The 14,962-nt window shown below is 40.2% G+C and overlaps 1 protein-coding gene across 2 annotated transcripts in view; it reads right to left on the bottom strand.

The window, feature by feature from the left end:
* pcca (propionyl-CoA carboxylase subunit alpha) overlaps positions 1–14,962 on the bottom strand; it is a 299,632-nt gene that overhangs the window by 98,319 nt on the left and 186,351 nt on the right. For both annotated transcript variants that reach the window (XM_008106964.3, XM_062975473.1), the window contains exon 19: positions 8,308–8,410. In XM_008106964.3, coding sequence (XP_008105171.1) covers positions 8,308–8,410 — 103 coding nt within the window. The remainder of the gene's footprint in view (positions 1–8,307; positions 8,411–14,962) is intronic.

A 14,962-nucleotide genomic window follows, 5' to 3' on the forward strand; every position in this document is an offset into this window, starting at 1 on the left:
ACCTGAGAACAATTCAGCCTCCCAAGAGATTGTCACTGACCTTAAAGTAGCCACCACAGAGCAAACCAACTTTGAAGAAAAAATACTGAGTAACTATGTATCAGGAAGTTGTAATCTATCCCCCGAAATTTGAATTAGAATAATTATTTCTTATGTCAATATTCAGTATTAGGATATATTTTTATTAGAAACAGTTATGAGATGAGCCAAAATTAATTATATAATTGTCATCATCATTTTTTCTGCATTTAATTTCCCTCTGAATTTATTGTCTACAATATAAACCCTAACCACATTTACTACATATACACCTGATAATATGAAATGCCTCTGAATTCTATAAAGCTGTATTAGCCTAGAAATTCCTAGAAAGAAATACAAGTTTCAACATTCATAATTTGCAAAATCTCTACTATGCTCCCTAAATCACCCATATTTTTATGAATAACTCTATACATTTTAATTTTTAAAAATTCAAAAAAAAAAAAACCCTGGGTTGGCTTATCCATGGGTCAATGTGACTGCTGTAACTTAACTTTTATCAAAAAAGGAACTATTTCTTCTTTGAGTAGAGGAATGAAAGTTTGTTTTAAGAGAACCTAAAAGAAGATCTGACTTCCTCTTCTCTTCTGGCTTCTTGAATTTATTGGCAGGGAAATTGCAGCATCAGTTAGGGTTAACTATCCCCAAGACAGTATTGGTGCTTTTCCCTCTCGGCAGAATGACTCTCAACTTATCCATAGCTCATATAAAAAGTCATAATTCTGGTCACAAAGCCAGCCATAAACTTATGCATGAGCAACTTATACATGAGTATATGTGGTACTTCCCCCCCCCCCCCCCCCCCGAAAACTTCAAGTCCTAGTTTTTGATGGTCCTGGTTAACTTTTTTTCTGCATTTTATTGTTAGTGATAATTTTCTTCTGGAAGAGAAAAAAAACAGAAGTGTGCAGGGAATTTCAAATGTGGCCTTCCACTGCAGTCTCTCTCACCCCCTGTCCAATATAAAATATAATACCAGACCCCTACATTGAAATACTTCTCATTTTCTTCATCTAGTTTTTGATTGTCTTTATTCTGAGTACACAAGATGCAATGAAGCAGCAAAAAAAGGATGAATATGCTCCCTTCCAATAAGAGCAAACACTGAATATAGAAAGATTATTCTTGAATGGACACTATCAAGTCCATGTACACGTAATGCCTGCCATAGAGCTCACTTGAAATCTACTTCTTGAACTCTTGTGCTTCCTTAATGTGGCCAGGAAGACTACATGAAGGAGGTTAAGTTTCCATTCATTTTTAAAGCAACAGTGGGGGGTGAAAGGGTAGAGAGAACAAGAGATATGGTTGGAATGTAGACTAGTTAAAAAAGGTCATCACCATGACACAAAAGGACATAAGATTCCAAAACAAAATGGTAAGCATGAAAGGCAAGAAAGAACAGGAAGTTGCTAAAACAGAAAATATTTCACTACGCTATAAATATTTATGTGGAGTGAACCCAGCAAAGCACCGGGTACTATTGAAGCCACAACTGCATATATTTAGACAGAGAAAACGCAGACGTCTAAGTAAGCAAAATCCAAAATCTGAAGATTGTTATCCATATAAAATTATTCAGGGTGTTAAAAAGCATTAGTTCTATCTAATTTTATTTTAAATTGGTGCTCCAATATATACATGGAATTATTTACGTATGTGACAAGACAATGAAGGAAGAACAACTATAATGTTTATTTTTTTTTAAAAAAAACCATACAGTTAGATGCTATTATTTCAAATTTATTTTCATTCTCAAGCCAAAAGAACGTTCAGCCTTTGCTGGAAAAGAACTCAGTGAAGAAACAGCTCCTCAACACTCCATTCCAGAACACACCTGGTGTGTTTGTAGGCATTGTGAAATAGCAACACCATCAGTAAAAATGTAGTATGCATTTTAAGCTTAAAAGATTCTAATATTCAACCTGTTCAAAGTAGAATGTGTGTATGTGTGTGTATGTGTCTTCAAGTTATCTGTCGATTTATGGCAAAATTGGAGCTAACAATCTCTATCTCTTTATTCATGAGACTTTTACTATCAGGAGGATATTAAAACGTGTACTTTCTAGCTTCTCAATTCAGGGATATTCACAGCAGAGAAGAAAATAAACCAAATAAATATTAAAAGGAAATAGAGTGGAGCTGAAGAATGAAAGCACTGTTATTTATCTTTCATTATTTGATTCCTCCCTCAACATTCTTCCTCTAAGGGACAAGAGCAGAGAAGTCAACAAATTGAACCTTAATACCCCAAACCTTCTGACATCTTGTTTGCATTTAGAAATAAGAAATGTACAAAGACTGGGATGGGGAGTCAAAAATAAACATGGAGGTTAGGGATATCCATGGGGTGTTGCAACTGATTCCACTGAGGAAAGTCAATTCCCCCACTGCTGCACACCCCTTGCTTGAACCTAAGAAAGTGGGTAAATTACCACTCCAATAATTCCAGGCCTATCCCCAGTACTTAAAGTTGGTCATGGTGGGAACATGTTCCAGGTTTGGTCCAGTTCCATTGTCGGTGGGGTTCACAGTAATCTCTGGATGTGTGTGAACTGCAACTCCAATTGTCCCAGGTCCATTCCCCTAAACCCCTTCAGTATTTTCTGTGGGTCATTGGGGGGGGGGGGGGGGGTGGCGGCAGCGAGTGTATGTTAAAACTTAGTCCTATTTAAGTCCTCCCACCGTTCGGTATTGCATTAACCATTGTCAAAGGCCTGTTTGAACAGCCATGTTTTCAATTTCTTATAAAAGGTTAAGAGCGTCGAAGCTTACCTAATCTCCTTGGAGGGGGCATTCCAGAGCCGGGGGAGGGGGGCAGAATCGAGAAGGCCCTCTCTCTCGTCCCCACCAACCTCACCTGTGACGAGGATGGGACCAAGAGGAGGGCCTCCTCAGCAGATCTCAATGCATGAACAGGTAAATAGGGAGAGTAAGTTAGCTGGATCTAAACAGTTTAGGGCTTTAAAGGTTGTAACCTGCACTTTGAATTGGGCCCGGAAACATATAGGCTGCCACTAGAACTGTTTCAGTAAGAGGGTGCTGTGTTCCCTATAATTGGCTCCAGTTAACAGCCTGGCTGCAGCTCTTTGCACTAGTTGCAGTTTCCAAGCCATCTTCAAAGGCAGACCTACGTAGAGTGCACTGCAGTAGTCCATCCAAGATGTAACTAAAGAATGGACCACTGTGGCCAGATCTGGATTTTTGAGGTACGGACGCAGTTGGCGCACAAGTTTTAATTGTGCAAAGGCCTTCCCGGCCACTATCAACACCTGGCACTCCAGGGTCAAAGCTGAATCCAAGAGGACCCCCAAATTGCTGATCTGTGTCCTCGAGGGGAGTTTAACCCCGTCAAGCACAGGTTGTCACCCTATAACCTGTTTGGCCTCACAACTGACCAGGAGGACCTCTGCCTCATCTAGATTGAGCTTCAGTTTGCTAGCCTTCACCCAGACCATCACAGCTATCAAGGACTGGTCCAGGACCTGGGGAGCTTTTTTGGATTTAGGTGGAAACAAGTAATAGTTGTGTGTCATCTGCATACAGATGACACCAAACTCCAAAACTCCAGATGACTTCATCCAGTGGTTTCATGTAGATGTTAAAAAGCATAGGGAGAAAACTAGAACCTCGCAGGACTCCACAAGCCAATGGCCAGGGGTCCGATCAGGTGTCCCCCAGCATCGCCATCTGGGTCCGATCCTCCAGGAGCAGAGCCATTGCAATGTGCCCCCATGTATCAACCCAGAGAGCTGGCCCAGAAGGATACAATGGTTGATGGTATCGAAAGCTGCTGAGAGGTCCAAGAGAACCAACAGGACATGCTCCCCTTGTCTATTTCTCTATGGAAATCATCCTCCAAGGCGACCAAAGCTGTCTCCGTTCTGTGATCAAGTCTAAAATCAGACTGCTATGGATCAAAACAATAGGTTTCATCCAAGAATCCCTGGAGTTGAGTGGCCACCACCCACTCCAGAACCTTGCCCAGGAAGGGAAGATTGGAAATAGTATGGTAGTTGTTTAATATTGAAAGGTTCAGGTAAGGTTTATTTAAAATTGGTCTTACCACTGCCATTTTCAGGCATAATGGAATTTTACCCTGTCCCAGCAAAATGTTGACAATACTTGCAGATCAATCCCTCTCTGGCTTGTTTAGTAAGCCAGAAAGGACAAGGATCTAGAGCACATGAGGTAGCCCTCACAGCTCCAAGAATCTTGTCCACATCATCAGGCAACAAACTGAAATTAATCCATTAAAATAGAACAGATAGGCGCCTCAGGTACATCTACTGGTTCTGCAGTAATGCTGGTGTCTAAGTCAGAACGTATCTGCACGACTTTGTCTGCAAAGTGATGGGCAAAATCACCACATTGAGCCGCCAAATGGTTGGGGATCTCCACCTGAGAATCAGGATGAAGGAGCTCCTTTACCACTTGGAACAGCTCTGCTGGTCTATTTGTCATAGAAACGATCCGCACAGCCTAGTGAATTTTCTTGGCTGCCTGCATTGCCATGGAATAGGCCCTAACTGAGGTTCTAGCCTGTGCTCAGTCTGATTCACTCAGAGTCATCCGCCAGAGGTACTTTAGTCTCCATCTTGCTAGCTTCATCATCACCACTAGCTCCTTTGTAAACCAGGGAGCTGAGTTGGCTCTGCTAGTCAAGAGGGGATGTTCAGGAGCGATCATGCCCACCACCCTGGTCGTCTCCTTATTCCAGAGACTGACCAGAGCTTCAACAGAATTGCCTGCTGCCATGACAGAAAAAAACCCCACAAAAGACATCAGGAATCCATCTGGAACTATACGTTTCTTGGGGCGGACCCACCCCTGCAGAGGTTAGACGCCGTGGTCAGTCTAAACCTGATCAGGTGATTTTATTTATTTATTTACAGTATTTATATTCTGGCCTTCTCATCCCGAAGGGTGATCAGTCCATGACAATGGAACGATTGAAAGTTCCTCCTCATCTCTGCCTGCATTAAAAATCAAGTCCAGAGTGTGTCCCGCTACATGAGTGGGCCCAGATATCACTTGGGACAGCCCCATCGTTGTCATGGCAGCCATGAAGTCCTGAGCTATTCTAGATAGGGCAGTCTCACCATGAACATTAAAATCTCCCAACATCACCAGCTGCTGAGACTCCAACACCAGGCCCGAGACCAACCCTGCTAGCTCAGGAAGTGAGACTGTTGTACAGCGGAGTGGGCGGTACACAAGCAGAATCCCTAATCTGTCCTGGTTACTCACTTTGAGATAGACACATTTGAACCTGGGCAGTTGCAGGATGGGGCGCCTGATCAGGGAAATGGAATCCCAATCACCACAACTCCCGCCTCCCTGCCCCCCAGGCCTCACCTGCTGGTGTACACCAAAACCTCAGAGGACAGAGCTGGGAAAGATTAACACCTCCCAGTTCATCCAACCAGGTTTCAGTGATGAAAGTTAGGTCCACATGATAATTCAAGATAAGATCCTGGATAGCTGCAGTCTTACCGTTTACAAACCTAGCACTAAGCAGCAGAATTTTTAGCCCGGGACCTGTCATTTTGGCTATCCAGCCTATTTACAATCGGGGAGCGTTTTAGAGCTTCCCTCTATGGTGATAACTTTGTCTGCATCTCCCCCTCCCCTGAAAAACTGCTATAGGAATGTCCCGGGTCTGTAAACTCCCCTCCTCAAGGGAGCCTCACATCTCACCACACATAAAGGTCAGTAACTACAGAGATTGGTATATTAGAATTACTGATAATGTAACAAGGATATCAATTCTAAGTAGATGTCTTATTGCACAGCCAGCCATAAAACCCTCCCCCAAGCTAATGTCTATGATGTAAAAACAGTCAGAGGAATCCGAAAACCTTTCTCAGTCTCATTGTCCCAGTAAGAGTTGAAAAGTGCTGGTGCAGTAAGGTGCATGAGGGAAGCAAGGCGGAAAAGAAATTCAATAAATAAATAAAGCTTGGGAACTGCTTCCTGGATCAAGAGGACATGATGCAGAAAGACTCTCCTGTTTCTGTTTGAGAAAATATAGAGTGAAAGGATAGATTTTCATATTCACCGTGTGGATTCCACACAGTATGGCATCAGACAGGTCACCCAGGAAAAATCAGCAGGTAGAGATTGCAATCTCCAGGCCATTCACAACAGTGTAAATACACACACAGAGAGAGACATTCCCATCCACACCAAATTTTCAGCAGCCTCCAAATAAAACTTACATTGTTCTCTTTGCAGTATGGACAGCATCATTCTGTTTTGGATAGGCTTTAAATGGGAGTGATTTCAGTGAAGAAGACAAAACACAGAAAAGAGAAGAAGCCAAAAGGTGGTACATCACGGCTGGAAGAACGAATAACTTTGCTTGTGTTTCCTAGTCTTTTGTTTGGCATGGTATTCTAAGGGACTGTTCATCTTTGAAAGCACGTTTTAATGAAAACCCTCAAATTAAGCTAACAAACAATTTGCATGTACATTGGTATTGACACTGAAGGTAGGGGGTACTCATTCTATCTTATTTAAGATCATCCCCAGTGATGTAACAGCATGATCAAGTCTCTATCCACAATCAATGCAATCAATGACAGAGGTATGGTTCTGATTCCTCATACAGCAATATGGATGTTATCCAAAAGAAAGACCAATGGATCACCTATAATAAATGTATCATAGCCATACATCAGTGCAGTAAAGAATAATGATTTGGAAAGGGGCCTTTTTTTGACAAGACTGTTGAGAACAGTGCTGTTTAATGGGTTGCTGTGAGTTTTTGAGGTGGTAAGGCCATCTTCCAGTAGCATTATCTCCTGACGTATCACTTGTATCTGTGGCCGGCATCTTCAGAGGTGCTGTTCAATAAAACATGAAATCTTCAGGTACAATTTGGCAGAGCCAATCTCCTAAATCTACTGAATCCGGTTCAGCAGTGTTCCTGTTACATTTTGTTGGCACAAGGCCATTCAACACAGACACTTCTTTTTCTTAATGACAGACTCATTGATGGCTCTACCTCACAATTACTTCTCTCACGAGGCAACTCCTGGCACTAGTATAACTTTTCTCTTTTTTCAAAGCACCAACCAGTGTTGACAATGCAAGCCCCATCTTTCCATTCTCTCTCAACAATATGAGAGCTGCCTTTGTACCTTTACCAGTGTACCTTTACCTTTTTAGGCCAACCTGAATAGAATTGTGTACGTCAAAATAAAAAGTCCATTAGGGTTTAATTTGAGGGAAAACAGAGAGGAGAGGAAGCTTGCATAAAACTCTAAAGGGGTTGAAGTTCTAAGATGGTAGCTATGAAAATGGAGTGGATGAAGAGATGAGGAAACAACAGCAACAGCCCTTCTTCCAAGGATCACGGTGAGAAAGCTCTACTCTCTTTTTCTTCCTCCTCTAAAAATAAAAAGACTTCTCACTTCTTGAAAGTGTTCAACACATGAGGAAACTATTGGCATAATCCACCACACTTTCGGGGCTGCTCAGATCTGCTGATCTAAAGGTGCAGAGATGCATTGATGATGAAATAAGCAATAGCAGCTCATGCACTCATTATGACTTAGCAAGAAAATTAGTAGTTCAGACTCAGAACCCGTCCAGGGAACTCATGAGAGGCTGTAACTAGCAAGGTAAAGAAGAGATTATAACTCAACACACACAGCACTGAACTTCAATGAATCTTGTTAAACTGCACAGCCAACCCTACAACATTTCCCCCCTTCTATGTCAGCCATCTGAACTAGAAGCAGGCAAATATAGCAGAGTCTGGTCCAATTTTCACCATGACACTAAATGCTTGCAATAGATGATCTACACCAGGGGTAGGACCATCCAAGAGCCTTTGAACAGTATCTTCAACTAGCCCTCACAATTGTCTATGCCGACTCAGTATTAAGGAAGCTGCACCCCACTCTTCAAGAATTGCCATTTTAGTATTAGCAAATCACACTGTCAACCCTCAGAGTATCTGGTTTCTGATCTAAGCCAGTCACTATTTTCAACAGGCAGTAAGAATTTTAATAGTTAAGGCACATATATGGAGTCACCTTACTGCACATTGATGATGTTGGAGGAATTTCAGCTTATTTTGATATCACATGAAAATTAATGCCTGACATGATCATTGTGTTTGTGCAGCATGTGTAAATAAATTAGCACTTCAGCATAGTTTATTGTTCATTCCAGTCCTAAGATTTGGAAGCAAAATCAAGAATACCACACAATCATAAAATATTTACTATTTGTTACAAATGACTGAAGGCTTACCAAGAATGTTGACCCTTGACATGAAGCTATGACAGAGTGAGCTGTATCTCCCAGCTGGACAGAAAGCTTCCAATTGTTTGCATCAGGTTGAATAACAGAAACTCTACAGTAACAACAAAATGAAAAAGACTCTTTAAAAAAACCTCCAAAATATATTTCATCACAGCCTATGTTTTGTCACAGGATTACTTTTAATTAACAAAGATTTGGGCCTTGTTCTATAGACATATGCACTTGGCCTTTAACTTTTTCAGGAGTTAGGAGTGCAGGACCTTCTGTTATCCCATTTCCTTCTCCCCTCCTGAGTGCCCAACCAAGTGAGTGTGATGAAAACACACATATTCAATCTCACTTCTTTTGCCGTCTAGTCCCCTTTCCCCTGCTTGCTTAAGTGAGTCAGTGCTCAAGGAAACATATAAGCATTCTACCTTTGTGTGTTGCACCTGTCCCATCCCATTCCCCAGCTAACTGCATGAGAAGCCAAGGGAAGACACACACAATTCCCACCACCTCATATTCCCCCAATCCCTTCTTCTCCTCCAACCACCTACCTGAGGAAGAGAGTTGCAGGGGGACATACACGTGTCCTCCCTCTTTGCACTGCTTGGCCTTCCCCCCTTGCCACCCACCCAAGTACGTACATATCCTTCCAAAGATTTGACTGCTGACTAAACCTGATTTAACTAAACACAACCTGAGATGCACACCAGTATTATTGAAGTCCCTATTAAAATGGTGTAAGGCAGAAGCAAATCCACAAAGGTTAAACCTGAAAATGTGGAAGGACTGTAAAATGTGTTGCTTATTCCCCCAGCTCCAGGCAGCTTACAAATTTAATAAAACAAAATACTGATAAAACAATTAACATCTTATTGAATAAAATAGTATCACTTTTTGAAAGATAAGACTGGGAGGAGGATTTCCATGGTACTTTTGAAACCAGTGGGGAAAATAAGAATTCTAACTTGCATCTATCTCCTCCTTCAATATACTCAGTATCAGACTATTGCCATATAAAACATCATGTAGAGGGTACTCCAGAACTTCGTCTTTTAATAATATTGAGGATTTCATTAAAATAGTATGGATTTCATCAGAAAATTAGTACTTCCTGTGGATCTCTCTTATTATTAATAAAAAACAGCAAGACAGATATAAAGGTATGGGGAAGGTTTCTTATGTATTAATTTCCTACAGCTTTGAAACTCCCCTAATCTCTCGAAACACATTTTATTCCTAAAACAGTTTTGAGAGAAAATCAAGTTGCTTACTTCAAGAGACAAAATCAAGTTTAGAAGTTAAGTCAGAGATCCTAATACAAATCAGTAATATCACAAGCTGCCAAAATGAAACTTTCTGGGAGTTGATGGTCTCCCAATGCAACCTTTATATATTTCAAGAACTCCCTGTAGAAATGCACAAACTAAGCAGTTTGTCCTTTCAGCCTGTCCTTAAGCGGCATTCTGCCATGATATCCCAGACATATGACAACAATAGTTAGGCTGTGCCAGCTGCTTACTGTGCTAATCATACTTTCACATTGTTACCCTGTGCTCTCTTCCATCCTTTTTATTTGGCTACCTGTTCATTACCATAATTGGCCCACTTTTCTCCTTGAGTTCTTTCCTTGTGATTGTATGCCCCTATTATCACTCAACATATGCTTAGTGATTGCATTATGACAGTAGCCTATTGCTTCCTTCTCACCACATACACCACAAATAATGTTGGGGTATAGCATTATTCTCTACCACATTTCCAGAAAATGAAAAGTTACCTTAACCTCAATAAATGTAATTGCATAAAAAAGCAAAAATGCTACCGTATAAGCCTACCTATAACCACCTTGCACAAACTATACAGTTGTGTTCGAAGAGGGACAAACAATGGGGTTGAGTGTCTGATATGCAATGCCTTCCCAAACCTCAACAGAACCAGCAATCTGTGCAAATCAAATTGTGTTGTCTAAAGTAATTTGTAAAAAAGTATCTCCAGTTTTAAAAGGCAGCGCTGCAAAAGACACTCTGAATGTAGACTGTGGAAATTTACTGCCACTGTAAATAGTGGACAACATGGGTCAATGGCCTAACTGACATAAGGTGATCTACAGGTTGTTATGAAAGTTTCCCAGAAAAACTAAAAATCAGACAAATTACAACTCTGATGTCACTGAGTAGTAGCTTTACTACTTTTTCTAACTTTTCTTTCACTCTACATTTGTTATGGAATTAGTTTTCTGCAGTCCACTAGAGGTGTGGGAAGATGTCTCAGATTTAACTGATCTTTTTGTGCATGATGTAGGCAGATGAAGACAATGGGTGACACTCTGTTCAGTAGTTATGAGACTGTAAACCAGATGTACAATGCTGTAATTTTTTAGATTTATGCTTATGCTTGTAACAACAAAAAGTGACCAACAAGTGGAGCTCCAACTGAAGGTTTACCAGGAATCTGAAGATTGGGGAGCTGAGAAATGATATTTGCAGCTCTCTTCTGGTCTTGACGGAGCCCCCGGTGGCGCAGTGTGTTAAAGGTTCAAATCTGGGGAGCGGAGTGAGAGCCCGCTGTTAGCTCCAGCTTCTGCCAACCTAGCAGCTTGAAAACATGCAAATGTGAGTAGATCAATAGGTACCACTCCGGCAGGAAGGTGATGGGCGCTCCATGCAGTCATGCCTTGGAGGTGTCTATGGACAATGCCGGCTCTTCAGCTTAGAAATGGAGATGAGCACCAACCCCCAGAGTCGGACACAACTGGACTTAACATCAGGGAAAACCATTACCTTTACCTTTTCGGGTCATGGGATACATTGAAAGAAGCAGCTTCCTTTTCCTAATGTATCCCATAGCCGGGATAGTGCTGCAAATACCATTGCCCAGAGCCCTGCAGTAGAGCACCACCTTGTAAATCTTTTGGTTGGGATGCTCCCTGGCTAAGAAGGTAGGATGGCAAGGCTGTGTGTTATATCTCAAGAGGTGGTATTTTTAAATAAAAGGACACCCCTAATCCCTCAAAAATAGGCATGGGAAAACTAATGGTTGTTAGGAATTGTGGGAGTTGAAATCCAAAACACCTGGAGGGCCGAAGTTTGACCTTTCCTGCTCTAAAATGTAACACAATTTTTTTTTTGTTTTCTGCCAGTGATAATTAAATGACCTACTATAATCTTTATTAGGATAAATTCCAAAAGGCATCAGTAAGAGTGAACTGCTTGCTCTGCTTATAGATTTCCATTTGTTTTTAGTTTGGAGGTCGATGACTTCCGCCAATAAGGAAAAACACAATCTATCTTGCATTCCACTTGGCCACTGTTGCCATTTACCCATCCAAATATTCAAAAAAGCCAGAATTAGTGTCACAGTGGAGAGAGTACAAGGGGTCGGTACTTCTTTGAGGTTTTGCCAGGATGGACTAAGCGCTCGGTTTTTACCAATCTACTCGGAGTTAATCCAGGTTTTTTGGATTAATTTTTTGATGAACATTTCTAGACTTATATACAAGTATAAAGGGTACTATTATAGTAAAAAATATATGTTGTTTTCTAAACAGCATTTGCAAGCATGCAAGATCTATAACAACCTGCCACCATTATTGAGCCTCTCCACCTTAAAAAAGGTTTGCAGGTCCCTAGGGCCATACTAATTGAAGAATTGCATCCTTTCACATAAATACGCCCAGAATCTTCAGGGAAGGGCCTTCTCTCAACCCTGACATCCCCATGGCTGTTGTAAAGAGTCTTCTCAATAGTAGCCTCCAGGCTCCAGACTTTCTAAGATACATCAGACTAGCCTGCCAGCAACTAAAAACACTTTTATTCTGACAGCAAGGTGTTTTAATGATGTGCTATTCAAGTGCTTTTGTTCTTGCCATGTTATGTTTCAAATCTGCCATATGTGTTAAATGATTTCAATCCTATGGATAGTTTAATAACCTTTCGATGATTATTTTTGCATGTTTTGATGATTTTATTTGAACTTGTTTTACTTGTAAACCACCTTGAATGCCAAATCTGTGGGGTGGGGACATAAATGAATAATATAAAAACAATAAACAAACGTAATTGTTTCAATGGATGACCAAAAGAACCCTCAGAAAATTTGGAAAACTGGATGCATGAAACTCAGATCTATATAATTAAACTAAGCTCTCAAGTTAAAAGTAATAATGTAAAGTTTCATTCAAATATCTAAGATAAATAGTTGTTCTACCTAGGCTTTGATAGTTATCAACCAATCAGCAGGGAGGAACTTAATAAACAGTTTGCAGTAAGAGTGTTTTGCCCTACCCCTCACTGAAAAGATTTTATATGATGCAATGGAATGTCACCAAGAGTTATGAAAACAAGAGTATGGGTTTCTTTATTACTATTCAAAATATCAGCTGTTTGGAATTAAAGAATACCAAATCTATATTAAAATGTCATTTGTCTTCTGATTCTCAGGTAAAAACTGGCACAGCCCCAGACCTGTAAAAATACATTGTGTGACACTCCACAAATATTAGAAGTCATTTTTTCTGCTGCACAATTACCTGTTTCAGCAGCTAAATAAAAGTGATATATTGACTTTAAACAATATTAATGGTCAAAGAATAATTAAGAAATCCTTCATCATAACTTTCACAGTAGGAGGCCTGTAAGCGATCAAGAATAATGTGCTGTATTCTTTAGCTGCTGAGGTCAATTCCTGCATACAAATCTTTACAGCGGAAGGGGGAGAGAAACCCTTCAGAAAGTGGGCCAATCATTTGAACCAAGTTCAGAGAATTTTCAGCACTGTGAAAAGATATGTTATGCAAGCACATAGATGTATTCAGTGTGGGTAGACTGAACCAGCTACATGGAGACTACAAAGAAGCCCTCCCATGGCTCATGAATAAGTCGAGGAAATGATCAGAAAAAAATAGAGAGATGTTTAGACAGATGGCCCACTTAAAATGCCTGGGACAGGGCATAAGCAATTTTAATGAAACTTTAGATCTAGCGTAGAAATTGTGGTTTTCTTCCAAAAGGAAGGGATGGGAAAAAAGAAAAGAAAAAACAAGAAAGGCAAATAGAATTTTAGCAGTTCACACAACAGTCCATTTTATGGTGTAAAAAAACAAAGCCTTTTCCAGCATTATTTGTTCAATAAGTTCATGTAAAGGAGGATCTTTCATAGTGCCTTTAGCTATCAAGAGGAATACAGAAGCATGCAATAGATAGATTAAAGGAATTTTAAACAGAAGCTGACTGCCAAACAACAACTAAAAAAACCTGAAGCTTTCCTATTCAAGTGCTTTCAACATTTTCCAACATAAAATTCATAAAAGTATAAAAAAGATAAAAGCAGAGCTTTCATATTTTTGAGAATTAAAATATGTAAAATATTCTGCTCACTTTCTTAGGGTCTATAAACACATACAGACACCCAAAATATGTTCCTCACACTCATCTACTGAAAATACCAAGTATATGTGTATATGAAAAAAGAATATGAAACTACAGTATGATTTAATTCCATCTCTTGAGCATGTATGGAGCACATTATTCAGTGCTTACTGCAATAGGTTATTTTTTGTACTTACTATTTAGTAACCATTGTAAAATGAGTTTTTAATTACATGTTGTTTTCATAAAAATAGCATCAAAGTGTACGTCAATATACAGGTGGCATTCGCTATCTCCTTTCTCTGGCTGAGAAATTAATGGAGCCAGTTGATCCCTCTAAGCTTCTCCACCACATCTTATAGGTAACACTTCAGGGTTTTTTCCACACACACCTGTGTCTTCAAGTGACAAATTTGTTTGCAGAATTGAAGGTCTCTCATTTCCATAAGACAAAACCAAGCACTCTTGAGAAAAGAAAAAGGAAGTACACTGGAACTACATGATGATATCGCAGAAATCAAGAAATAGATTTTTAATTTGTAACTCACGCACATCTCGGAGAAATGCAATACCCTACATATTGTACATATACAAACTGCATTAAGAAGTAAACCCAAACATATTCTCTAAATGCTCATTCACAGATCACAGTTTGTAGGGGGGTTGTCAAACCAAGATAGCAAATTAAAGTTTGGAGCTTATTTGCAATCCAAGGTTTGAGTTGGGAGAATTCATTACTTCTGATAAACTATAGTTGGAGCCACTGCTCCACCTCAAGACACTGCTTTACCAGGGAAATGGGAATGAAAATAGAAATCTGAGTATTGAACAGCTGGAATACAAAAAGAGCCCATCAGCTATAACTCATGTTTCGCCTGTTGTATATTGGGGAGCTCAAACAATTGAATGAAGTTCCCAGCTAGAGAAGATAAGAAAAAATAGCCAAGACATAAACACAAGGACATTCCTTAGTTCAACAAAGATTTTCCAAATTTCTTGTTGTTATGTGCCTTAAATAGCAACCCTAAGGCAACCCTATCACAGGGGTTTGTGGCAAGATTTGTTCAGAAAATGACTCTCAGACCTTCTACACTTTCATATAATCCAGGGAGCTCTTCACATAGGCTATTTTATGGCAGCACCAACAGATTTTTAGCAGTTTTGCCACTGAGCTCGCTGGCTCCCATTATACCCTGGGGAAATATAACAGAAATCTACTGGTCGAGCCGGCTACCTGACACTCCCCCCTCCCCGGTGTGATGAGACAGAGGAGAAGCCAGAACGGTGTA

Source organism: Anolis carolinensis, chromosome 3 (genome assembly GCF_035594765.1).
Source record: "Anolis carolinensis isolate JA03-04 chromosome 3, rAnoCar3.1.pri, whole genome shotgun sequence".
In the NCBI taxonomy this organism is placed as follows: Eukaryota; Metazoa; Chordata; class Lepidosauria; order Squamata; family Dactyloidae; genus Anolis; species Anolis carolinensis.